Source organism: Pyxicephalus adspersus, chromosome 2 (genome assembly GCF_032062135.1).
Source record: "Pyxicephalus adspersus chromosome 2, UCB_Pads_2.0, whole genome shotgun sequence".
Lineage (NCBI taxonomy): Eukaryota > Metazoa > Chordata > Amphibia > Anura > Pyxicephalidae > Pyxicephalus > Pyxicephalus adspersus.
In genome coordinates, this window is record NC_092859.1 from 23,047,098 (window position 1) to 23,074,124 (window position 27,027).

Below are 27,027 nucleotides of genomic sequence, written 5' to 3' on the forward strand. Positions count from 1 at the left end.
TCTGCCTTTTGCCCTATTTCCTCTCTAAAGTCTATTGACATCTCCAGTTATAAAATCTTTTTCTGCAGGCTCCTAACTGGTGAGCTTACAGTCCAGTAGAATCCAGGGGCAGACATAGGGAGGTGGAATGTGTGCCACTACACAAAGGCCTTGGACCTCCCCACAGGGGCCCAAAGTCATTTCCAAGAAGCCCACTGTTGGCAAAGTCAACCAATAAAGAGAACATAATGGGCCTGATTTTATTAAAACTTTCCAATACTGGAGAAGATATTGGGGGATAACCTAGAATGGAAAACAAAATTTTCAGTAGGCACTGCCTTTACCTTAGCCAGGGTCTGACTAAGCTCTGGAAAACTCTGAAATCCCACAATGCAATGCACAGTCCTCCAGTCCTGACAAAAATTCTAATAATTCTTCAAAATGTTATTATAACATTATTGTTATGTTATTATAACATATGTTATTATAACATATAGGAGCAGAAATGGTATTGCTGACAATAGGGCAGGATAATTCTGAATGTAGAGACTCGGGAGAAAAGGATGGGGCCAGGGAAGTCACCAGTGAAGGTAAAATAGAAATATTTAAAGTTTACCTCTGTAGTGATTGTGTTTGCACTTGGAGGTCTGATAAGTTTTTACTAAATTGCTCTCTGAACATACATAACTCTCAGCTAAGACTGTCCACAGACAGATAAAATGATTACATTCAGATTGTTGAATAATATATCAAGAATGCTAAGCCTGAAAGGTTTCGGGGAACAGAGAATGACTATACATGTACATCTGCACCATGCATGTGTTTGTGGGGTCAATGGGCTGCTGCTGGTCCTGAGTGTGTCCAATTCATAAGAGGTTCACTATATAAATCTTTATCTGCTCCTTTCAGGGAATTATCTGCCTGTTTGGTTTTGCTGATTTAGATACTCTTATAGAGTGTAAATCCGGCCAAAGCTTTTTAAAAATCTTGTTTGGATTGGGGAAGGATCAGAAACTATTTAGGGCTCCTAGAGATTTTCTTCACCTACAGCAATGATGGCAATAGTTTTACAAGTCAGGAAGTAAAGAAAAATCAGAGTTAGACAGTGTGGAATGCATAAATAATGAGAGATGATATGGAATGTAATTTCTGGAAAAAAGCTCCTGTCGACACCCACCAATGATAGTGACATCTCTACTGAATGGGAAGGTTTGGGTTGAATGTGACTGATTCTTTAGAAAGATGGTAGCAATTACTCACCATTATTATTATTATTATTATTCAGCATTTATATAGCAGCGACATATTACGCATCACTTTACAAAGTCCATAGTCATATCACCATTACTTAGACTTTTTGGTTTTGTGGCCAGCACTGGAGGGAACCTGGAGCAGCATTATATTATATCCCATTATATAAGATAACTTACTTTTATATAACTCCTTATCCATCAGAGAAGACGGGTATTTTGTCTGTATGTTAACAATTAAGTCTGCTTTAGCCTTTGTCTTCATCTTTCAGCTTCAGCCATCCAGCCTGACTCTCTGCAAGATTCACAAGCCACAAAGGATGGAGAATCAGTAAGTGAACCTAACAGATTATCATTCAATATGTAGAGAAGGAGTTCACTGAGCAAAGTAATAAAGGTATTCACTTTATTCAAAATACATGACCAAGAAATACAGTTGTGCTTTATTTCCCCTGCACTTTTAGTTCAAAGAAGACAGGCTATTACCATATCTACTGAGCTCTGTAAATGTTCACTTTGCTAAATTGGCATTCTCTATTCCTTTAGTAAACCAACCCCAATGTGTTCGAGAAGGATTACATAAAAATTTGCAACTCTTATTTGGTTCATTGTGGTTAGTGAACATGTTGATTAGTAACTTGGACATTTCCATAATATTATATCATTTAGGCTATGTTTAGCAGTCCGCAAATGACATTCTAAATTCCAGTAATTAAATGTTAACTGAATAACATTTAGAATGTTTGTCATCCTTTAAAAAACATTTATTTTTCAATCTTGTGTTAAATTCTTTACTTTTTTTCATAGACCATTCCAGAAAAGGAATCAGATGGAGAAGATAAAATGTCCCCTACAGAAGGTAAGTGCTTTATAATACTTATCGGTATGCAGATATTAAGGTACCCCACCTAAATGCATTATAAACAATATACAATACTGATGGCACCCAGTCCAACGGACAATTTTAGTAAACTGACTCTTTGAGCTGCACCAGCTGACGAATTTGTTTGGTCAATCTGCTCAGGTATTTGGTGCCTGGAAAGCCTCAAAGTGTAAACATTTGACTCAAGAAAATCTTTGCTTTATTTACAAATCTTAAATATTAAGATCTTAAATATTAGAAATTCTGAGTTTCATATAAGATATACTAATTGAAGTTTGATGTGTAAAAAAGTGGGGTTTTTTTTGTTTTGTTTTTTTATTACAGTGGTTGGACCATCACCATTGGTTAAAAACTTGCAATGTGCAGAGGACAACCAGTAAGTTTGGTCTGGTGTGTAATAATTGTCACATCTCTTTTCCTGGGGTTAATAGCTTTCAACTGAATTTTTGTCATTTCTTTTTTAGCACCGCAAACAACGACAAAGAGTTAGAGGTGAGTTCAGTGGTAAAAAATGATTTTTTTTACTGCATAGTTGAAATGGAAAAGATATACTAGAATTAAATTTTGAAGTTCCAGGAATTCCAAAACAGGTATTCTCAATAAAAAAAAAAAATTCCCCTCTTTTCTCATTCTAATGATACCTATTGCAATGTGCCATAAGAAAATAAAAAGAATAAATGAAATTAGGGTGCGGAGTGATGGACTGTTTATTAGGATAAAGGACAGAGGAAATGGTACACAATGGTAAACAATGGTAATGAATGTCTGATGTTGCAGTCCTTTTTATTGCAGCTTTCATATACACCCTAAGCCCTCTGGGTAACTTATTGAAGTGTGGAAAGTGGTTGAAAGCAGAACTATCTTTAAAGAAAAACACCTTTACATGTGGAAAACTATCAGTCCTTTTGTGATCCCCTCCCCTATTCCAGTTGGTCGTCCTGCCTTCCCTCTTCATTCTAAAGCGGGCTGGACATTGGGCGCCGTCATATTCTTCCTATTCTTATGGTTTCTTCTTCCTTACCTTCAGTACCTTCCTTACCTCCATTACCTGATCTCTCACAGAGATGAGATCAGGTGACGTGCCTTCCTGAAAATGTGCTGATCTCACTGTGCATGTCTGTTAGCCATCCTTTTTTATATAAAGTAAGAATTGTAATGACAGGTTAGCTTTAAGTGCCCTACAAGGTATTGGCAGTACAGATAAACCTTTTTCCTTGACTTGGATTTTACAATAAAATACATTTTGGGGTTTGAAGAGCCTCTCTTCATCAAGGTAGATCAATGCTGCACTAGTCTGGACAAAAAAATTGGAAACCCTAAAGTTATAGAGGCAAATTTTTTAAATGACAAAAAAAGAGTGGAATACCCAACACATTATTTTATTATATTTGGACCACCTCCCTAAAATAAGATTCAGTTAAATTGTAAAAAAAAATAAAATAAAATGGGATTGGGTACTTAAAATTATCCCAAAGAAAGTAGGGAGTTGAGTGGTATAATATCACAAAATGATTAACAATATCAAATGACACTCTACTTTAACATATGTCTAAACACTTTTTACTTTCCAACACATAGTAAGTTAAAATATATGAGTAAATTATAACTCGTGCATATACAAACATTAGTATTGAGTACAGAAATGTCCAAAATACTGGGTAGAGATGTTTTATGTGACCCAACATGTTTTGCACGTTAAACCTGCTTCCTCAGGGGTTGCTTTATTGCAAATAAAGATAATCCAAATCAGAGTGTTTGATAAATAGATATATCAATATAAATGTCCACAAACATATCACATATGATAGTAAGTATGGACTTGCCCTATCAATCCTTTTATTTTAACAGATAGCGATAAAGATGGAGATTTTTAAAGCGATAGTGATAAAGATGGAGCACATTTAATAAATCTAATAGGCTGTTTATCAGAAAGATGTTTTTATACACTGATGACACCATTTTTTTAGTTCATCTCATCAAGAAAAATACTGATCATCTGAAAACATTGCTTCCTTACAGTTTTTCAATGTACATCTACTGCGCTGTTTGCCATACTATAAAGTGACAATCAGTCCCCACTTTATTATTGCAGGTTGGCAGTTATTACAATGATAGCGCCATGTCTCATAGGCTACAATGGAAGTCAGGTCTCCATTTTTTATGTAGTAGCAGTAGCACTACTTGTAAATCTTTTCCATCATTATATTTAGGTGGCCAAACCAAACACAAGCAACCTTTTACTACTATATCAGAAGAGTAGCAAAATTAACTTTATCCAAGTAAAAGAAACTTTTAAGATGCCACTTTATCAGTATCACAGCACCTCTGTTCTCCACTTTTAAAAGCCTGTTTGCTGGGGAACAAAAACCTGTTCCCACCTTTAAAAACAGTTATAAATTAAATATAGTTTTCCAAAAGTGAAGAACAAAATTTGTTCTCTGCATTTTGCTTCTGCTTCTATACAAAAATGTTGTAAATGGCTGAAACAATTGTACTTGTATTAAATTCTCTATACCAGGACTGTCCTCTACAGGATGCAAGTAGGTATTACAAGTAAACTTGTCATGTTATGGTAAGGATGCCAAAAGCAGCCAGAAAGCCCTCTAATAGAATAATCAGTCATAACAATATCCAATAATCAAAGAATCATTTCTGTTATTTTTTTTGTTTGCTCAGACTGAGTTCCTGCGTCTGTCGCTGGGTTTCAAGTGTGATATATTCACTCTTGAAAAACGCCTGCGTCTGGAAGAACGATCCCGTGATTTGGCAGAAGAGAATCTGAAGAAGGAGCTTTCCAGCTGTAAAAAGCTTCTGGAGGTATTGTTTATGGAAATGACATCTTTTGCAATACCATTCCCGGACTGTTTTTTTTTTTTTAAGAAAGACAGCCAGTTAATCTAAAAAACATTTTAGAATATATTTATACCAAAGCGCTGGCAGCGCCAATACACGTCCAAGACATGGCTGCGTTATAGAGAACTGCAATCTAAAAAAGTGCATTGTGATTTATTTTAATTTGTGTGTTACAGCTCATTCATTTTGAATGGGATGGCTAATGCAATGCACCATAATGTAATAGAATGCATGGCTGATAACATGGAGCATCTACTGGTTGCATGCAATGACTGTGGTTGGTGTAGGGACATAAATAAAATGTATGTATAGCCAACTTTTACTTTCGAGTGTACTAGGAAGTTTAAAGCCCCTTCCATTTTATTTTGTGCACTATGGAAGTTTAAAGCCCCTTCCATTTTTTTGTATCTCCCATGTAGGCTTACAGACATAAAAAATTGATCTGACAAAGTTTATATATCTTCCACTAAAAACTTAAATATTATGTACCTTAAAGACATCAAAACCAATGTTGCCCGGCAGTAGCAAGTACTATGATCTCTAGAGTCTCCCTTGATGAAACCTCTTTTCTAGAAAATTCCAGTTGTACCCAATTTATCCACCTTCCAAATGATTAACATAGAATTGGTTAATTATTGGGAAATCTGCAGTGAGGGATTGAAACATTTTTTGATATTCCTACAGGCCCTGACTCCACTCTGCGAGGACGATAATCAGACACATGAGATTGTCAAGAAACTGGACAAGAGCTTGCAGTTTCTGAGTCAGCACACGGCACGTGTGGCCAGCCGAGCGGAGATGTTGGGGGCCATTCACCAGGTGAAAGACTGTGCTTAATACTTAGTTTGCTGAATTTTCCAAATAAATTTAACATAAGAGAATAAACATAATGCAAAGTATTAAAATGCAAATATTGTAATTGGAAATACATGTTGAGAGAACACTATTTTATTGATGAAGTAAGATAACAGACTAAATGTTATAGCAAATGATAAAATAACATTTGCGATTAAAAATATTAGGCAAACTTAATCTATAAAGAAGATGAGAAAAAAAGCAGTCATTTAAAAGGATATTTTTAAATTGTTAGATTTTGATAAAATTATCAAGGTGATTCTGATTTGAAAGTTCTTGTTTAGACGTTAGTGACAACATGCTCTCTGTTTCCCACTTCGACTCCTACTTCTGTCACCATTCGGAAATCTACCCAAGAAATGCTATGCAGTCATCAATGGAGTGCATATAGACAGGGAGTCACTGTAGCAGTGAGACGCTAATAAAATAATTGATGATAGACAGTGCACAGATCGAGCTTTGGGTGTACATCTACTTTTAAATTATGAGAATCCTTTTTCTCAAACTGGCATTAATATCTATTATTTAAACCCTTTTCTTGAGGATTTAATGTTTAATCCTTCATTCAGTCATGTTTTACAACTTTTTTATAACTTTATAATTTATATTAATTTGATATACTCAGTAACTATCTCTGTGTTTTCCTCTGAACATTTTATATCTAGATAATAAAATCCATCTGCCACATTACTGGCACCATGACAGTAATATTAGCTTGCAGATCCAATATATTATTTTAATCAATACATAAAGTATTTTAGTTTTTGTTCTTGTGTTGTGACCCATGGCATGTAAGGTTGTAGTAACTGTGTATTCCGTTCAGGAAAGTCGGGTCAGTAAAGCGGTGGAGGTGATGATTCAGCATGTTGAAAACCTAAAACGCATGTATGCTAAAGAGCATGCGGAGCTGGAGGAGCTGCGGGAGGCCATGCAACAGAGTGATCGCAGCAGCACCACCATAGACAGAGGTGAGAGAAAAAAAAATTTGTGACCTTTGTGGTTATTTCATATCACAGGTGTGCTAATAACACTCAAAGATGTGTATAAAACTGCCATAGAATATATTTGCCATTTATCTAAATTTGCCTTGGAGGGTTGGGTTGTGTATACTACAAGACTTTAGGCTGAAAGAGATGAAGAATGGACTGGATAGAAAGTAAATCATGTGTTAAAATAAAAATATATCACCCGATCACCAGATGGTAATTGAAGTTAATGTTATGATTCTGCACAGTTAACATGCTTTGTATGTCCCATTAAAAGATATTTAATTTATCCTCCTGTTCTCACTTAAATTTTTGTTGTTGTTTAGATGATGCATTAAAATTAGCAACGTCCCTGGCTAGTAAGGTAAGTGCGGCTTTCTGTATGGTGCTGTGCCAATTACCTGTCTACTGGAATTTTTGTCATATTTATCAATAAATCCAACTTTACGTCCTCCAGGTCTCTCCTGCCAGAAGGGTCAGTATGCCAGCATATACAAGAGGAATTGGCACTGCCATGGTAAGATATGTATGCAGATATGTTGATGTGTTGCACACATTCTGTATTAGAAGTAAACTTATTGTGTGTATAAATATACATATTATACTAAATGCTTTCTAGATGTTCTCGTCTTACTGTCATAAGTGAGGATTATCTTTCTATCCTGCACAGGACATCTTTGGAGGAGACAAGTTGGATAATAAGATGCACAGGCGATCAAACAGCTGGTGAGAGGATCTGAACACTCCATACTATGTGAAAGTGTAGATATACCTGTCTGAGTCCAGCCTAACGCTTAGCTGAGCACAATGCAAAAAGGTCTCAAAACACAAATTACAAATTGTGATCTTCCTGAGAACCGATTGGCAAAGAATGAGCTCAGACGGTCTTTTAAAAGAACATCTATACCTAACCCTAAGACAGGTGTTGCACCAGGTGTGTCAATAGCACTTTGATTGTGAAATCCCATTTAATGATTGTAGCATCTACCAGGGTGGAAATAATCAGGTAATGCTTTTTCCTGGTTACAAGACACGATGTGATTTATTAATGGGTATTATTGCAAAAGGGGCTTCCGCTTCCATACTAAGAATCATTTGCCTTAACTATCCAAATTGAATATTCTTAACTTTTGCTTGTCTGGACAGCCAATGGTGGATTTACACTTGAACAATTTAGGCATGGGCATCCTTGGGGACCCACATCTGGCATGGCCACTCCTGCCTGACATTGGGAGTAATAATGGGTGAAACCTATTGGGATTTGTTTCAGTAGCTCTCCCTGATCCCAATTTTTTTTTTAACAGAAGCTTTAAAAAAAAAAATCATGTTTTTCTGGACATGCATGATGTTTGATTTACACCTTTTTTTTTTTAAATCACTTTGGGCATGTTACCAACAAGGGCCCCATGATAAACACATTTTAAAGTTGTGTTCCAATGCAATATTGTTAAAATCACCTGATCATCTCTAATGGGGAGTTTGATTAAAGTTCCAAAACCTTATTTGCCTTCATTGCTGCAGAGGAAATTAATAGGGTTCCCCAGTGTGTCTTAGTTGGTCCTAAAGCAGTCTGCATACCTAACTAATATACAACAGTATTAATATTATTATTATTATTAATATTATTAATAAGACAGATGAAAAAACCCTCATGTGTCCTTGACCAAGATTGTTAGTTTTGTATTTAATGCATATTTAGTGATTGCTTGTGGGGGGGTTTTTTACAGGAAGTTGATGGGTTCCAGACAAAATGACAATCGTCCTACTCTGCAGAGGTTTGTGGATAATTATACCCGTCCTGAGCCAGCAGAAGAGGATTCGATAAAAGAGTAAGTGATAAAAACACCTTTCTTAGGCGGTGCATACACGCAATTGTTATCACAAAAGCCGGTTTCCAACAACAAAAGTGTGACAGATGAAAGAACGAGCACTGTACACACATTGCCATTCTGCTCTTCTCTTTTCACTTGTATTGTGGTTGTTTATTGTCTGTTGCTCATGGATCCATGAATGATATTGAGTGACCTTTGTGCACATGTCTGATTCTCGTCCAAGACTAGCCTGACAGTTTGTATCAGGCGTGAAATATCTGATGTGTGTACATAGCTTTAGTTAGCATAGCAGCACAAAATTTCAGGTAATCCAGATTGGATGATAATGGCCAGAATCCTATCTAGGAAAATAAGTGCTGTAAGGCAGTCAAATTATCTGTTTTGTTGTGTTGCATCTCTTATGGGATGTGTGTTCCAAAGTTATTCTATCTGTTTTGGAAATCATTTCATAGCCACAGTTATCTGTATAATAGATAGCCCCAGCTGTCTCTTTTTTACCATAGGTCTGGGGTTCTCTCCAGTAAAAGCTGGCTCTTGTGTAGGGTGGCTTTAATAAAACCTGTGCTAGGCACTGTTTTCATATAATTTGACTGCAGAGCATGATTTTACTTTAGAATTAGGCCCTCTTGAATGAAAAAACATTTCCCATTTATGGGTAACTAAGGCCTCAACAGTCTAGCACATGTAAAAACTACAACACAAGGAGCTGTATGTTTCCACTACTCTGTAAAAATGTAATTGATGACAAAAAGATGGGATTAGGTAACACAAAAAGCAGCTTTAGTGATTGTGACAAATTGTTAGAATAGCCAGAGCTCTAAACAACTCCAGCATAAGGAAATACAAAAAAACATTTGTATCTAGATGTGTGTTAGGTAATTTATAGATCATTTGTAAAAACCAACCTGTGTGTTTGTAATTGAACAGGGATGAGCCCATCACAGAATTAGCAGAAGAAATAAAGGAAGAGAAAACCGGGAAATACAGCTTACTGCAAAAAACACCATCACCCACCAAGCCTGAATCAACGTAAGTGAATCTCGTCTACTAACAGTGAACATAGGATTTCTGTATTTATTACATATGTGAATTATTTTGGACAGACAGAACCCAATCATCACAAATTTGTGAAAACCTTTTTTCCCTATTTGTCTGAAACAGAATTTGTCTGTAACCAAGATTTCAGGAACAAGTTTCATCATAGTTTCCATCAGCTTTGATACATTATGTATATTACATAGAAGCTCGGAAGGCTGAACTGTATAGGATATAACATTCATGATGGATCACGAATATTGGCACTCTATAAAGTGTATGTTATGGGAAAAGAGGAAAAAAAATGGTGGTGGGGGGGGGGTGTGACTTGTGTAATGTAAGTGTAATGCGAACACATCTCTATGGGATGCGCCACAAGTCATATGCATTCTTAGAAATGTCATCCTACCATCACAAAAAATTGAAGTACCCCTGAGCTGTGTTTGATGTGCATGATACATAAATCACACATTGAAAAAACACAAATCCTAAGGCTTGTGTACACGGAGCAGTGTGAACACCAAGTTAAATTCTAGCATGATGATGAACGAGCACAAGATTCACATAGTTATACACTTGCTAGCAGCTTTTCTTAATCTTTGTTTTTCCAGATACAGCCGAGTATGGTCCTGGACATCTGACATGAGACAGTCTATAACCAACATCAACAAACCTCTTGTGATCTCTATCATAGCTGCGTTTTTATTTGTGACACTCGCTGGTTTCCTGACAGGCCTGTCCTTCAACAGACCAGTGGAAGGCGCTCCTGTCGGTCCCGGTGTCTCATGGACTTCTATCCAGCAATTACTGTGGCCCTACACTGGGCTCCGACACAATGGGCCCCCTCCGGTATGATGCTGATGTGGATTTTCAAAATTTTAACTTTTTTTGTAGCGTTTACAACACTTGACCCTCTTGTACAATATTCTGGACAATCGTGCTTTAAAATAATTTATGTGTGTATATATTATATTTTATTATAAGCCATCAAAGGCCACAAAGATGACATATTTTCTACAAGAAACTGCCAGCTTCCTATGGATGTGTAATATAGAATAATTTGGAGACGGTATGTTATGTTACATGGTTGTCACGTGTGATTTGCTGGCCTGGTGTGCACTGCACTGTTTTTACTGTCTGATATTTATTGTGTCAATAAAGTAAATGTTGTTTATGAATATGTCAGTAATCTGGTCATGCTTAGCAGCTGGTACACGCAGTTCACAAACAAGTGATGAGAATGTTTAAGTCTGTCAATGGCATCTGAGCTGGAGTAATCTTTGATCATGTGATAGAGTGTGGAGTGGAACTCACTGCCCTCATAAAGATCTTCGGAGAACTCGTCGTCCGTTTCGGAGATCTTTAGACGTTGGGTCCTCTGAGTGCTCAATAGGTAAAGGGACCAGTCATCGTCGGAAGAGTCGCGACATTCCCGCACCTGTGAGAAGAAGAGGTCTAATAAGTCCAGTACCTTCTATATATAAACACTTACAGGGAATAGGTCATTATTACCAATTAAGCAGCTTCAGTATGCTTAAGTTGAAGTTTAGTATGCTAATGTTTTGCTTTATCGTTCTTCAACTTGCCTTTCAATTAAATTACCTATTTTCATTACAAATATTTTTTTATACTTGGTGACATAATTACTGGGTCTTTGTTTCTTATTGCAATGCATGCAGTACTGTACATGGCTTTTAGGAGGACTAATAAGGCAGGGTGCAATGATGTTTTTAGGAAGCTATCTGTACTGATGCAAGCAGTGAGATGACTCTCAGAAGAAGTTATGCAAATAGTATAGTACTTTGAAGGGGTCAATGTTACTATGGAGACGTTTGGATACTCACCACACTTTCATGAGCGAAGTTAGTACAACTGCTCCATACTGGAGGGAAGACCAAAGTTTAGCTTAACCTTGACTAGCAACTTTACTTTCACCTATAGGTCTTGGAATTATTTGCCTTTTTTAAAGAGTATCTAAACTTGATAAGAAAAACATAATATTGCAGCTCGCTTTCCTGTCCCAGGGTCACGACACTATGTTTATAGAGGGGCAGTATTTTTACCGGAGGAAGTGTGGGAACCCAACCCCCTTCCCCCGCTTCACATCAATACCATTGGGGAAGGTATTATAAAGCCAATCAAAGACCTGGTGACTTTGCTTGGAAAATCAGTGCAGCAAACGCAGGTAAGAGCTTACTGGATTTCTGGCACAATACCAGTTTTTTTCTGTACTTGCATCAATCAAAGAGAAAATAACTATTCATGAGAAAAAGAAAGTACACTCTTTCAATTCTACAGTTTAGCATTTCAGGACATAAAAAAAAAAAATATTCGCCAAGTGTTGCTAAATAAATGCACTTGATTAACCGATCATCGGCAAGTGAGACCACCTTTTTTTAAGATGACATTTTGGCAGTTTACAGATAGTTGCCAATCTTCCAAGGAGTGGAAGTCCAAGCAAATTCACCCCAAGATCACACAGTTCAATGTTAACCTGCAATGGTAACCTAAGCCATGCTCTATTGTTTTAAAGTTGCATGTGGACAAACCAGAGGACATTTGGAACAATACCTATAGGACAGCTACAGGACCTGGACACCTTGCAGTCATTTCTTTGACCAAGAACTCCTCTGTATACCAAGGTGTTTTAGATTAAGACAACTAAAATTGGGTCATGCAACCTAACAATAAGCCCAAGCACACCAGCAAATCTACAACTGAACGACTAAAAAAGAAAATCAAGGTGTTTCATTGGCCCAATCATTGTCCAGACCTCAACCTAATCAAAATGATGTGGCAGGACCTTAAAAGACCTCTAACATGAATGCCTGCAAACCTCAAAGAACTGAAACACTGTTGTAAAGAAGAGAGAACCAAAGTTCCCTGACAAACATGTGACAGCAGCAATAGCTTGAAGTAAATGTTTTCTGACAGTGGTTCTACAAGCTATCGAATCATTGAGTGTACATCCTTTTTGGTTTATTTTTTGCTAAATAATGACTGGAAAAATAAAGGTGGAATCTGGTGTGGTGTTTTACACCAGAGGTTAGATTTAAATAATGTTAGAGCCTGCTAAAGGATTAGATGCTCTTTTTTTTTTTTTTTATGTCCTGATATCTAAAACATTGGAACTGGAGGAGGGTGCATTTTCTTTTTCTCATAATTTTATATACATCCCCCCCCCCCTTTTTTTTTTTTTTTTTACAACATAAAGGAAATTGTATTAGGCAAACAAAGCCATGTGATTAATTATCATAGTGATTGCATGATTGTGAGCCAGTCAGTGTGGCTCCAAATTATTTTACTTCCTGTATGCAATACCTGCAAGAAACAGAGGCACACTGAGCTTACCTGTTCTATATTGCACACACCTTAATAATGATCTTTTCATGGCCACAGTTGTGGTTCCATTTACTCCAGCCGAATGCAAAAGAAGGTGACAAAAGTGCCATTTCTTTGTATGCCATTTTCTCTGCTTCTTCACTCTGAAGAAAGATGTTGATCACTGATTATGATTTTGCGTGGTCATAGTTTTGTTTATATTTACATTTGTTTAATTCTCCACAGTATGAATGTTAGACCCTTAAAATATCTCTTCACCATCCTATTTAAATTGGGCTCTGTCTATGATGGAACTGTCCAAAAGAAAACTATAGTATCATCAACCATTTGATCTCTAACTATAGTAATAATACCCTTTACTGACCACGGAAGGTTTAACATTTCCACTATGGGTCTGTTTTTTTGGGTGAGAACTGTGTCATAAAACTCTTGGCATTATTGGTTTGCAAAACTTTTTTCTATGTAACCTATTGACAAAAGTATGTCACATAAAACATGTAAAAGAAAATTGATTACTGTAACAAAGGGGTTAAATAGGATGTCTTGTGCCCTATCAAGGCCACACATTTGCTCTTCATATAGGTTTGGATGGTAGGTAAAATGATACAATAAGCACAGTAGATTGGCTTTGCAGCGCTGGGTCCCAGGTTTGAATCCTGGTCAGGGCACTATCTGCATCAAGTTTGCAGGTTCTCCTCATGTCTGCATGGGTTTCTTCTGGGTACTCCGGTTTCCTCAAACATTCCAAAAACATGCAGTTAGAGGTTAATTGGTTTCCCCCTAAAATTTGACCTTAAGCTACGTACACACGTCAAATTTTTCTCGTCCGATAATCGGCATCAGCCGGATATCGGGCAAGAATCTGGCGTGTGTACAGCCCACGTCGTTCATCGAACGATGAACGACCAGCAATCCTAATGCAAGGGACGGGGGAGAGCACGCAGCAGGGTGCCGCTCCGTCGCTTTCCCCCTCCCCTCTCCATAGAGCAGAACGGTGCTGTATATACAGCACTCGTTCATGCATCTTGCGGTTCTTATCGTTGGAAAAGATCATGAAAGATCCTTTCCAACGACAAGAATTGCACGTGTGTATGCGGCTTTAGACTACAATATTGAGATCACTGTGGTAGGGAGCTTCTTTGAGGGACAGTTGGTGTCACGACTATGGACTTTGTACAGTGCTGCGTAATATGATGGTGCTATATAAATACTGTGTAAAAATAATAATACATTGTATTTACTAATTGACACTTGCAGACTTAAGCTGCGTACACACTTCCAATTTTTGGCGTTGGAAAGGATCTTTCACGATCCTTTCCAACGACAAGGGAGTGCACGTTGCATGAACGGTGCTGTACATACAGCACCGTTCATGCTCTATGGAGAGGGGAGGGGGAGAGCGACGGAGCGGAACCCTGCTGCGCGCTCTCCCCTTCCCTTTCATTAGGATCGGCTGTCGTCCATCGTCCGTGGATCCGGCAGGTCGGTCGTCTGGACGATGGACGACAACGACTGTACACACGGATTTTTATCGCCCGATAATCGGCATCGACCAATTATCGGGCGATAAAAATCTGACGTGTGTACGTAGCTTTACACTGAAGCAGCTTCATTTTTATTGCTACTCATGTCTGAGTGATGGTTATTGCTAGTAATACCAGTAAAGAAAGCAGGGATAGAAAAGCGAGAGGTAAGAGATGGACCCAAAAACTTTGCTGAAGTTGATTATGACCTATTCTCTTATCTCTCTATGTCAAAGAAGCTTTAACTGGGGGTTGGAAGAATTTTTTTCTCCACTTTGACTATTTCGTGCCTCAATCTACTCATCATAATCAGCTGTCCTATGAGATAGAAGTAAACAAGTAAAGCTTCTAGTACCTTTTTATTCACGCTGACATAGTTGGCGGAGTCTTCGGCAGGGAAGAAGTTCAGTCCGATTCTCTTCATGGCAGTTGTCAGACATAGGGGAGTCATCCACTTTCCAAGCAGTGCAGAGAGATCACTGTCTGTGTTGGACACTTCAGCCAGTCTGCACTGATCGTCCTGCAATACATGATGGATCTTTATTGTCACTAACGCTATTCACTCCTTGAACATGTATCAGGTTTTTTTCCCCACTATACATTGAAAAAAAGTTTCTTTTTATATGCAGTTTTTTATATTCTTTTTATATGGTTTTTTAGGTCTTTTAGGTGTAGATATGGATTACCGTAATCATATAAAGAAAAATAGGGTGACTGGTTCTCTTAATGAACACTGATCACCTTCTTATAGTTCTATTCTTTGCATTCACCTAACATCTCACTTTATTATTCTGTTGGAACCTTAAGTGTAATCCCTCTGTATCCTCTGAGGTGGCCTGTGGCTTAGTCCCCACAGGGTTAATAACCACCTATCCTCCCTCATGTAAAAGTGTTTAGGTTTGGTAGTTTGGTAGTAGCTTAGGCACAAGCGCTACATTCTAGGAGAAATTCTCCAATATACCTGGACCTACTACTGTTTCAAAAGATAATCAGAATGTCAGGGAGTCAAGAAAACCAGTCTATTTCATCACCCTCTAGATGTAACAATGCTGCCCTAAAATATATGAATTCCATGAACAGATCAGACTAACAGGATTTTTACCTTAATCTCTATGTGGATATCTGTGAAAGCAGAGGAAACCATCAGTGACACTTTATTCATGCCGTTAGGTTTCATTTCCCATGATTCATATGGCATATTAAGGTGGGATTCCTGGATTAGTGTGAAAGTATGAAAGGCATCCATCTTGAAGGACAACTGCCTCTTCTCTGTGTTGTAGATTTTGCTCATGATTACATCTGTTTTCCAGATCTTACCTGAATAGGCCAAAATATAGAAAAGAACTCAGGAAAATAGTTATGTCCCTCATACAGTAGTAATGCCAACACAATTGAAGTCAGACTTTTTAATAAGGAAAAGCAGTATAACTTTCAACAGTTTGAAGTTTTCTAGTGAACTTTCCTTGCAATTCCTTTTTCCTATGTATGTGCAAACATCACTATGCTCATGATATTTGGAATAGTTAAAAGTCTTACATAAAATATAGCTGGGAAATAACTACAATTTTTATAGGAAAACTATTTATGTTTGAACCTTAACAAAGCAAATTCTCAAATCATGTTGATGTAAATTGGACGTTTCAATTAAAAAAAAAACGAGCTAAATGCAGTAAGGAAAAGAAATGAGATGTAGTGTAGTATTTTCATTAAGCCATTTGGATTAGTTTTTCCCCCGTACTGAAAATGCTTATTCTGATTTGATTGCACTTGGTGAGCTTCTCAAAATGTGCATTAGAAGCTGAAACAAGTCAGAGCCCACCTATTTTCCTGGCTTGAAGAACAACCATGGTTTTATAGCCCTTTTCTCTTGAACCTGTCTTTCCCTTGTCCACCCTTTCATAGATTAGTGTATAGTTATTTATATTATCATGCAGGGTTCTGTCTGTGCCTATACACAGAACTGCAGATACGGCGTCATAGAGGAGACTACCTAGATTTAAAAGGAATCACCATAATAATTACCCAACATAATAAAACTGATGCTGTATTCATGAGCCACTGTTAAGTAATGTAGTGGCCAGGGTCAAAGTAGCAGAGGACTGCCAGGGAAAAAACTTCTTCATGTGTTATAATTGTTCCTATAACATTAGCTAAAAAAAATATATTAATAATAAAAAATAACTAAAGAAAATACAGATATGTGGTTTTCTTTCAGGTGATAGTCTCTAGAAAGCCTAAATCCTGGCAGATTTTGGAGAAACAGTAAATGGCAAAAACAAAACACTACTTCATGATTTTGTATGTGAAAAAACAGACATGTAAAGACATCTCCCATCACGTCCCATTCACTTACTTACAGGAAATAAGAGTAAATAGACACAAAAAGAAATAAAAATGAGCAGGAAGTTCTAATCCTTCCAAACACATTTGGCATGGAGTTGGCTTTGATTTTAAAAAATAATTAGATGTTGCTTTTCTAATTAGAAAGACCAATACAAAATTTGCAGCATGTATTTAGGAGACTGAGGTTTTAAATGGTTACTTTCTGGGTCCCATCTTGCCACTTGAGGCTCTTCGAAGAAAATCACATCATTTGGTATCGTAATAGAGATGCCCACTGGGGGAGAGAGGAGCCCCTCCATGTCCTTTTCTTGCAGTGACAACCCCAGGCTGGTGCTGAGTAAGGACTCCTGAGGGTAGGGCTGCTTCTGAAGACCCCCTTCCACCAACTGCAGGGAGAGAAGTAAAGGACATTGCAACCATAAATTTCTGTAAAGAATCCCCCCCATCTTTTGTACTGATTGTACTTTGTTCCTAATATTAATGTGCCAAATCTTTCTGTTGATCTTTCAATGCCTGTTAGACCTTTAATTCTATAATCAGTTTAGTTGACTTTCTTTGTAACCTCTCCAAATCTTATCTATTAAATGTTCTTGGTGTTTTTAAAAGGTTCACGGTAATGTGTGCGGATGACACCATGCTTATATGTTGCATAAGAGTGCTAACAGAAGAATATAAATTACCTGAAATCAAGATTAAAATGAGCTTTATTAAAACTGGATCAAACGCCTCTTTCTTCAGGTCTGGACTAAATGTTAGAGATGAGACTGATGTGAACATAAGCAACAGAAGCTACAGCATTAATGGTAATGGTCCTGATTTTGGAAGTTCTTTTACCCAGGGGGCAAGCATTTTCTAAATGGAAACTTCTACTAATAAAAATTTGTAGGCTTCAACTGCTGACCTCTCATGCAATGCCTAATTGTCTGGCTTCAAATTGAATCTAGAAGTATCTATAAGGAACAAACGCACAACTCATAACACTGACTTTTCTTTTGCTATATGCTTGCTGTTGGTTAACGACAGCCAGGAATTTGGCCTTTTTAAGAACATCAGCAATGACAGCCCCCATTATCTCTCCCTGGATATGTGTCCTTTATTAATGCACCCACATGCTACTGTGAATGTAATTTCTCTGTAGAGGAAACAGAACATGGAATAATCTTTTAGCCAAGTGTATGGTTTGTGGAAGTTTCCCTTTGTGCAGCCGCTTCTCCACTGTGGCAAAGTGGCTATAAAAATAATAATATGAAAATCCTTTTCATAATATTTACAGAGAATACCCTCCCGGCACACAGATCTTTTCTCAGTCAGGAATGCTGGTTACAATGCCTTTGGAACCATTTGAAAGCTGTCACCTCACCTGCACCATGCTCCAGCCATTCACTTGCTTACACTGAGGGGGCAGCACCAGAACATCAAAATAGTAAACTCCACCCAAAGTGGAGAACTGCCGAAGATCCACCACATCATCCTCTAGTATATCATCTGGAGTCGGCTGGTTCTGTATAGGCGATGGTGGCTGACCTGCATAGTAGAAGCTTTATTCAGTGAGGTTTCTAAATGTTACTTTTTATAAACAAAACATTAACGTTTCTGCAACTATTCATAGAAAATAGGTATTGTATCAATTTCACCTGCTGGACTGTATTGCCCAAATAAACAAGTTCTGGTGTTTCAAGTAAAGCTACGTACACACGTCAGATTTTTATCGCCCGATAATCGGCATCGGCCAATTATTGGGCGAAAATCTGCCATGTGTACAGTCGTTGTCGTCCATCGTCCGAAAGACCGCCCTGCCGGATCCACGGACGATGGACGACAACCGATCCTAATGAAAGGGAAGGGGGAGAGCGCGCAGCAGGGTGCCGCTCCGTCGCTCTCCCCCTCCCCTCTCCATAGAGCATGAACGGTGCTGTATGTACAGCACCGTTCATGCATCGTGCACTCCCTTGTCGTTAAAGATCGTGAAAGATCCTTTCCAACGACAAAAATTGCAGGTGTGTACGCAGCTTAAGGTGCACAGCAAGGAGCGAATCCACATGTAGTGGAAGTTGTGAGAATTTAAAGGGGGGGTTAAATCTATACTAATGCCCGTGGTGCTGTTATAGAATGTGCAAATAGGTGTGATTGTTAGGGCCCAGACCATTGTCCATGTAGCCTATTTATCATTTGACAAAATACATCCTTCAGATAACCATTGCAAAACCAAATTGCTTTTATTTTATCTGCATATCAGATTCCTTATAGCAAATCTTCTTTCTCCTAAATGTGTGCTCGACCTGAAAATAAAAAATGTCCTCTGCACTCTCAGCTTTAATGTAGCAGTTACATTCCAGCCACCTTGGAGCAACTCAACTTTATGTTACTTTAAAGGGGAGAGACAGAGGTGTTCTGTAGGCCGATCTAACTGTGAAAACCCCACTACTCTAAAAATCCAGTACAGTAAACGATTGTTGTTACCCTAGGACAGAAAGTAGTAAAACTAATACAGCTACAACATGTAGGGATTGGTAAGATGCAATGTATTACATTGTTATGTTTGGGCTTAGATACAATTTAATTATGTAATTACACTATAAAAACAGAGTTGCGGTGTCTTTTGTATTTACTAGGAGTTAAGTTATAACCCCTCTATCAGTTATCACTACAATGCACTCACCTTCTATTATGTCCCCAATCTGGCTCTCTGTTGTCTGCTCATCCTCCGTGCCATTCTTCTCCTGAGGCTCAGTTCCATTTTCAACTTCTTCTTTGGGTGACACAGAGCTGATGGCACTCTAGATTCACACAATGTAAAAAACATATGGGTTTGTGAGTAGCTGAAATCACTGAACAAGAAATATACAGAAACACAGAAAACCAAACAAATCTCACTCTCCACTCTGGATAAAATAGATTTATTAAAATCCTATTCAAAATCAAAAATGTTCATAGTTAATTCAGTAAATGAATTTAACTTTTATTTTTATGAGCAGAACTCATGCTCAAACAGTAATTAGAAAGTCCTTCATGTGAAAGTTTGTGTGTGGTTTAGAACCTTGATTAGCAAACTTAGCAAACTCATAGAGCCAAGTCTTATAAGACTCTGGACAGGCAGTGATGATTCCTCCTAAAATACAGACCCTACAGTGTTCATCCAATATCTCACTCACCTTTCTTCCCTCAGACTTCACATCATCCTCCATTGCAGTAATGTTCTCCTCATCGTTGGATGGTTTCCATTCTTCTGCCTCACTTTCCAGTTCCAGGGTTTCAGCAGCCTTGTTCTCCTCCACCACCTTAAGGTGTGGCAGGAAGGTTGGGCTCTGGCAGGACAGGTGGTCATAGCTGGTGTGCATAATGCGAACAGCTATGTTGCTTAGCGCTAATGGTTTTGGTAACTCAAAGGAAACTCCTTCGTCCTCAAAGTTGTAACCTCTGAACCTAGAAGGAGAGCTAAGTGTTATGCTGGTCATGTACAGTATTTGGAAGCTTATTATCACTTTACAAAGCTTTTCATTAGCCTTTAACTACAAAAAACCCATGGGATAACAGCAATCTTACTTTTCCATTGTACTTGGAATTTAAGTGATTGAAAATGCAGTGAAAATCAAATTGGAAACCTGGGAAGGCCGGCACCCACAGGTGGAAATGTGCACAATAACTTTATAGAAACATAAAAAGCTGAAAAGAATGACTGGTCCATGGAGTCTTCTCATTTTTACTTTGTCTAGGTAAAGATCTATGTTTCTCCCCACTATGTTGTTAGGCGCATTACCTCTGCTAGAAGTCTGTTCCAAACATCAAGTACTCTTTAAAAAAAAATATTAATTTCCAAGCTTAGTTTCAAAGTTTCCTCAACAGTGTATTAACTTATCTGCTAAAAATGACAAGCATTGCAGTTGGTGTACAATTGCTTTATGGAGATTTCATATTCTCCTTCTATGGCCCAGTCGACTTATGATCATTTAGCACCTAGAACCTGGGAGGTATTACTGGATTGTGCCAGTGGTGTCCTAAAGAACTGAATGCTATATGGGAATGCTGTTGCTGAAGTGATCGGAGGGAGTAACTGAGTATTCTAGCAAAACTATGGCGTAAATATAGCAATGCTCGCAGATCATTAACGGTCTATCATAATTCTGACACATGCTCTCTGCTAGCACCAGTTTGCTTTTCAACCCACAATGTTATATAGTTCCAGGTGTGTAAAACTGAATGCACACATTGTGACAGAGTATAAGTGTCATACCTTGGGTTCTTGTTGAGATTAGCCCAGATGCAAAGTTTGACATTTTTATTCATTATGACCTTCTGCATATTTCCTGTGTCTATGTCAGACAGTGCGGCTGCATTCTGAAATAAAGAAGATTAGTCAGGAGGTCTGCAGACCAATATAAGCTGACTTCTACTGGCTATGTGGAATTGGGAACCATCACATTTATTGGATGCAGGGACTTTAAGCTGAATGCATGGCAGGGTTAGGAGTTTGCTTTATCTAAAGCCCAGCTCCAGCCAATAAATATTTTACCTACAGGGGAAAATGTATACTCACTGAGATTTGAAAATTACTTCCCCATATAGATCATACCTTTATTCCTTAACACATGTTAAGTAGTTACAAAAATAGGGGAAACATCTCACCATGTTCTACATGACATTGTATTGCTATGCTATTCCCTCTAGTGGTACGTTTAGGTTCTATTGGCTCTAATTAGCACTAGGATGGCCTGACACAGGGAAAGAGAGCTTGTTGCCTGCATATGCTCTTCAAATTTAATACAGCAGAATTGCTGCCGAGTGAAGGTTAGTGACATCTCTGTTTGGCTTAGACAGAGTGATCTTTCTCCCTATGTTTTTGTGTTCTTTATACAAACACTATCAAGAATAGGCTGCATTTGACCTGTTTAGCCTCAACAGGACATATTGTCTCCAAAAAGGAAGTTACAGAACAACAATAAGCAGGTAATGTGCAACAACTGAACTGCCTAAATGTTTTTTTCAGTTAAAGTCAGTGGCATTTTGCTGACCTGCATGCGTTTGGACAACAATATTATTATTATTATTATTATTATCAAAGAGGATTTATATAGCGTCAACATATTATGCAGCACTGTGGATTAAACAGGGGTTGCAAATGACAGACAGATACAGACAATGACACAGGAGGAGGAGAGGACCTTGCCCTGAAGAGCTTACAATCTAGGAGATACTCCTCAGTATGACTTGAATACTGCTAATAATATGTCTTTGTTCATTCCCACCTTTAGGAGATGCTCAGTGGAGTCATCAAATTTCTCTTGCAGTAGAGTCTGCAGATGTAGAATTGTTTGTGTGTACTGTGCCGCATCACTCTCTGGAAGATCCTCAGCAGGTGTGTCATAAAGTAAGAACTCCAACTCTTCAATTAACTGAAAAAACAATATCTAAATATTGGGTTGATGGCTTCATTAAGGATAGTGGGCAGAGCATAGTGAATTATTTTCATGGCTTTGCTCACTATCCTAAAATAAAGAATAACAGAACATGCACGACATTCTTTGTGTTTTATGAACGGTTTGCATTACATCTGTTGTGATGTTACATACACATGTGGGGTCAAATACACCATGTGGGATTAGGGCAGCTGAAAACTCACACTGAGGACCAGATCACTCTTGTTCAGCACTGACTGGAAGTCTTCATTGTTATCTTCACTCCAGAGACTCATGAAAGTGTTAATCTCCTGCAGTACGGTGGGATCTGGACTCCCATCACAGAGCATGTAGCGATCCCACTGTAAACAAGAACACATTAATTAATAACTGGTTGGCCCACCAAAAACACTTACGGGATTTTAGATAAAAAGTCTGCATTTGTTTTTTTCTGGTGTCTTTCTTTTTATTTTCACCTGGTGATTTTGCCAGTAACACTCACTCAGCATATTGTATCTTTGGAGAAGCAGTGTTATCAACCTAGGACATGACTACGTAACACCCTCCCTACACAGGAAAAGGGGGCGCAGTTCAGAAAGATATCTGGCAAACATTTAACTTTATTTGGGATTTTAGTTTAATTTTAGAAACTTTCACCTCTTTCCAGAAGAGAAAGCTATAGGGAATTTATGCAACAAGGACACAGACAAATCTATGTTTGTAGTAGTGAGGGAGGGTTTACAACGAAAAGTTGTGATGCCTATTTATGCCTTTCTGTTCCAGTGATACCCACACCCCTAATTTACTGTACAGGTGTCACAGGGACAGGAAGTCAGGTTAATTCTCCTTATTAAAAGCACTGACAGAAACAAAAACCTCTTCACCTCTGCATTCAATATTTTAAGGAACGTACAGTAGTTAGGCTGAATTCATAGTAGTTATCAAATAGATCAAATAGATAGCAACAAGTAAACTGTTGCAACAATTGAACTGAGAAATCCAAACAATACAACCAGTTTTACTTCTTTCTGCTAATATAGTGACCTTAGCTCGTATGCGCAGGTCCCTCTTCCAGTGAGCTGCAGCCTCCAGCTTCTCATCGATCAGCAGCCGATACTCGCCCAGTTCCTCCTCACGGTGCTCCAGTTGCTGTGGGGAAAGATAGATGAATATTTGGTTCTTACATAACACATAGACAAAAATATTCAGTAAAGCAATCCACAAAAAACTGATGGTGTGGATTGTTGAAATCACATATGGCATTTACTGATGTCAGCTTAGCTCTAGAACATTTCGATTGGTTGCTTTGTAAAGTGCTCCCAGGAATTTAGTTTTTAAAACAAAAGTGTTTTACAGGATGTACATTTTTATTTTGGGTTTGAGATTTACATGATTGCCAGTGTTCCAGCTGCAGTTTACCTTTGCCTCTAGACGCTCAAGCTCTTCCTTCTCCTGGCGTTCTTTCTCCAAGCGAGCGGCCTCAATCTGCTCCGCCAGTATTCGAGCTTCCTCTGGGGGGAGGGATGAGATATGAGAGGTGGATTTTCATCCATATAATAATTCTTTACATAAACATAATTTTTCCTATTGGTTTTATTATTGCCTAGGTGGTGGTGACTGTAGATATCATGAAATAACCTCAAATTATAAATACATTACCATTTACCAACAGATAGTATTAATATTATTATTATTATTAATATTATTAATAAACAGGATTTATATAGCACCAACATATTATGCAGCGCTGTACATTAAATAGGGGTAGCAAATGACAGGCAGTTACAGACAGTGACACAGGAGGAGGAGAGGACCCTACCCCGAAGAGCTTACAATCTAGGATGAGACATTCAGAGGAGTCACCCCAACAACTCACGCCAGAAAGTACAATAAGTTTATAAAGGGCCACTATTAGGACCTACAGAGCTGAAACATGGATACAGGAGACACGTAACTAAATTGTACATGATACCTACACTACTTTTGGATAACATAAGAAGGGTGACAGCAAAGGCTGCAGTTTGATGGACTCTACTCCCAATGCCACCTCCTGCTTAGTTTATGGATTAATAGGAAATAACTCCAGAGGTGACCACAGCAGGAGTGTGTTTCTTCCATCAATTTAAAAATTAGCAGCTGCCACTGCAAGTGTGATTCAATATTTCAGCTGGTGTGTGCTAATTCATCATCATTAACATGAATTTGGAATAATTATCCTGAATAAACTGAAACATAATATCATGACTTGCGAAGGATTCCGAGATGCACACAGTACAGGAAACATTGGATTGTGTTATACCAACCTTCCTCTCTCTGTTTCCGCTCTTCCTCCTCTTTTTGCAACCTGAGTTTCTCCGCCTTGCTAGGCTTTCCTTTCTTCTGGGAGGTGGCTGATGTCCCTTTTGATGACTAACAGAAGAAAAATAAATTACAACCTCCAAATTATAACTTTGAAATAATGTAGAAATAGAGATTTGAGAGGATGGATGGATAGATAGATAGATAGATAGATAGATAGATAGATAGATAGATAGATAGATAGATAGATAGATAGATAGATAGATAATTCAGCTTCTGTACAGTATATTATGTGGGTGACTTTTTGTGTGTGTGTGTGTGTATATATAAATATATATACAAACACACACACACACACATGGAATGTCTTACTGTGGGAAAAATACTTCACATTCTGAAGTATTTTTTGAGCCACAAGATGGAGATCCCCAGCCTGGGCCAGGTGTATCAGATTAGAATACACTATTGTCTATTTTTAGGGAACGTGACTTATTGTTGTCATCTAGTAAACCCAACATTATGTGACACAATATCATGGGTCTCATTTTATAAGTGCAATGAGCCATTGAACTCTGTTAATATTGTGGTATAATTTATTGTCTATTATGTAAACTGATATATTAGAATTCATAAAAGTTGTTTTTACCTGGTTTAATTGAGTGCCATAAAAGCCTCCTATCTCTTTTTTCATTTCACTGTTTTTTAACAATGTTGCCATCAATCTAGCTGTATTTTCTTGCCGAGCACCATGCAAAGCCAATGTGCAATATTGCTCATTTTATTACAGTACATATAAAAACTAAAACTCATTCTGCCACCTAGTGACCAATCATCAAAGTGCACATCAGTAACAATAGTAAAAGCTGTATCTTCTAGAGCACGGGTGCCCACACTTTTTTTGCTTGTGAGCTACTTTTTAAATGACCAGATTAAATGATCTACTGACAACAGTATTTGGACTTAATAACTCGCAGTAGAGTTTGTTTTGAAAGGGAGGGCTCTGCGATCTACACGCGTTGCCTGTACTACCGGTAGATCACGATCCACCTGTTGGGCACCCTTGTCCTAAAGCAATATTTCCCATCCAGGGTTCCTCCAGAGGTTGTTGGGGGTTCCTTGAGGAATGAGCAACTTTTGCCTCTCAGTTTAAGTGACACCAATGATCTATTTGGCTGTAAGGATGACATTCTTCCCATTTACCAGCAAGCAATGAGGGGTTCCCTAAGACCTAAAAGTTATTTAATGGGTTCTCCCATATTACAAAGGTTTGATCTGGAGGAACCTAGAATGAGAAAGTCTGATCTATAAATCTCTATCATATATTATCTACTCTATAGTACATATATATTATTCTACATAAAGAATCCTCTCCTACCTTCTTCTTTCCTTTTCTGGGTCTCTACAATGGTACATAAAAAGAGGAAACCAATCAAATACTAGAGGACATCATACTGAACTCTATAGTATAGTAGAGTATAGTATATAGTATAGTATAGAACATAATGATATAAGGAGCTGTATACAAGGTAGATGAAACCCAATCAGTACAGTAATCTAATGTTATTAATGTTATTTAATTTTGCATTTTATTATTATTATTATTATTATTATTATTATTATTATTAATAAACAGGATTTACATAGCACCAACATATTACACATGGCTGTACATTTATTAGGGGTTGTAAATTACAGACAACTACAGACAGAGACACAGGAGGATGAGAGGACCCTGCCCCGAAGAGCTTACAATCTAGGAGGTGGGGGAAGCAGCACACACTAAGAAGGGGATATGGAGTGGTGGGAAGTAGTGACGGTTTAGGAGACAAAAGATGGGTAAAAAGTTTGAATAGATGGGTTCTTTTCAATGAGCAGAAAGTAGTAGCAAGAGGAATAGGACGAGAATTGGGCGAGCTCTAGAGAAGTTTTGGAGCCATGCGTGTGATGAGGTTATGAGTGAGGAAGTCAGTAGTATGTCATCGGAGGGGTGAAGAGCAGCGGCTAGGGGAGTATTCCTTGTTTGGGAGTATTCCTTGTTTAGGCCCTTCCTGTTACAGGGTGACAACACATTGCCCGCCCCCCCCCCTGTCTTCTAATGGTGCTTCTTCGTTGTCACCCCACTCTGTAATAATCCTGACCTGGGAAATGGTGTGCAGCTATCACTGGAGTGCATATAGACAGGAAGTGGAGATGGGGCAGGAGGAAACAAATACGTAGGTGGTAGTATTGGGGTGTTTGGGGGCCTTGTATAGTTTGCAGGACATAGCACATATATCCCAGGTATATTATTTTATTTTTTCCATTACAATCGCTATTTTTAGCGTTCGTTAGGATAAAATACCACAAACGTCCAGTGTTAATGTATCGCCCCTCTTATAACAGCTCTCACCATTCTGCTTCTCTCTTGTCGCACAGCGTCTCTGGTTGTCATGGAGAATACAGGGGCGTGCTGTGT

At 38.1% G+C, this 27,027-nt stretch overlaps 2 protein-coding genes and 1 long non-coding RNA gene across 5 annotated transcripts in view; 1 reads left to right on the plus strand and 2 right to left on the minus strand.

Annotated features, from left to right (window-relative positions):
- The window catches only part of LOC140323139 (uncharacterized), a 6,229-nt gene extending 2,730 nt beyond the window's left edge, over positions 1-3,499 (minus strand). The window contains exon 1 of the long non-coding RNA XR_011919308.1: positions 1,410-3,499. This is a non-coding gene — a long non-coding RNA (uncharacterized lncRNA). The remainder of the gene's footprint in view (positions 1-1,409) is intronic.
- The window catches only part of IRAG2 (inositol 1,4,5-triphosphate receptor associated 2), a 51,741-nt gene extending 40,890 nt beyond the window's left edge, over positions 1-10,851 (plus strand). The window contains exons 26-38 of one of the 2 annotated variants that reach the window (XM_072399932.1): positions 1,502-1,560; positions 2,037-2,088; positions 2,437-2,488; positions 2,577-2,604; positions 4,789-4,929; positions 5,650-5,784; positions 6,644-6,788; positions 7,133-7,170; positions 7,264-7,323; positions 7,477-7,532; positions 8,534-8,635; positions 9,566-9,667; positions 10,285-10,851. In XM_072399932.1, coding sequence (XP_072256033.1) covers positions 1,502-1,560; positions 2,037-2,088; positions 2,437-2,488; positions 2,577-2,604; positions 4,789-4,929; positions 5,650-5,784; positions 6,644-6,788; positions 7,133-7,170; positions 7,264-7,323; positions 7,477-7,532; positions 8,534-8,635; positions 9,566-9,667; positions 10,285-10,528 — 1,214 coding nt within the window. In that variant the 3' untranslated portion in view covers positions 10,529-10,851. Of the gene's footprint in view, positions 1-1,501; positions 1,561-2,036; positions 2,089-2,436; positions 2,489-2,576; positions 2,605-4,788; positions 4,930-5,649; positions 5,785-6,643; positions 6,789-7,132; positions 7,171-7,263; positions 7,324-7,476; positions 7,533-8,533; positions 8,636-9,565; positions 9,668-10,284 lie in introns of those variants that run through there. The other variant, XR_011919307.1, reaches the window with a different exon arrangement.
- Positions 10,550-27,018, minus strand: DNAI7 (dynein axonemal intermediate chain 7). Of its 2 annotated transcripts, XM_072399934.1 has the most exons (16): positions 26,962-27,018; positions 25,948-25,971; positions 24,578-24,683; positions 23,694-23,785; positions 23,319-23,423; positions 22,499-22,636; positions 22,125-22,271; positions 21,113-21,216; positions 20,034-20,304; positions 19,541-19,658; positions 18,242-18,405; positions 17,081-17,267; positions 15,641-15,855; positions 14,894-15,058; positions 13,045-13,158; positions 10,550-11,111 (listed from the first exon to the last, which is right to left on the minus strand). In XM_072399934.1, exons 1-16 carry the CDS (start codon positions 27,001-27,003, stop codon positions 10,845-10,847), a joined length of 2,259 nt encoding a protein of 752 aa, XP_072256035.1. In that variant the 5' UTR covers positions 27,004-27,018; the 3' UTR covers positions 10,550-10,844. The 2 variants fall into 2 exon arrangements, with proteins under 2 accessions (XP_072256035.1, XP_072256036.1); XM_072399935.1 differs by lacking the exon at positions 25,948-25,971.
- Positions 27,019-27,027: the final 9 nt, after the last annotated feature.

Coding starts and splice junctions, on each gene's coding strand:
- DNAI7 (XM_072399934.1), bottom strand. CDS start 27,003: ATGACAACCAGAGACGCTGTGCGACAAGAGAGAAGCAGAATG. Junction 22,272..22,498: donor AGAGTGATCTGGTCCTCAGT/GTGAGTTTTCAG, acceptor TTGTTTTTTCAG/TTAATTGAAGAGTTGGAGTT. Junction 21,217..22,124: donor CCACTGAGCATCTCCTAAAG/GTGGGAATGAAC, acceptor TCTTTATTTCAG/AATGCAGCCGCACTGTCTGA.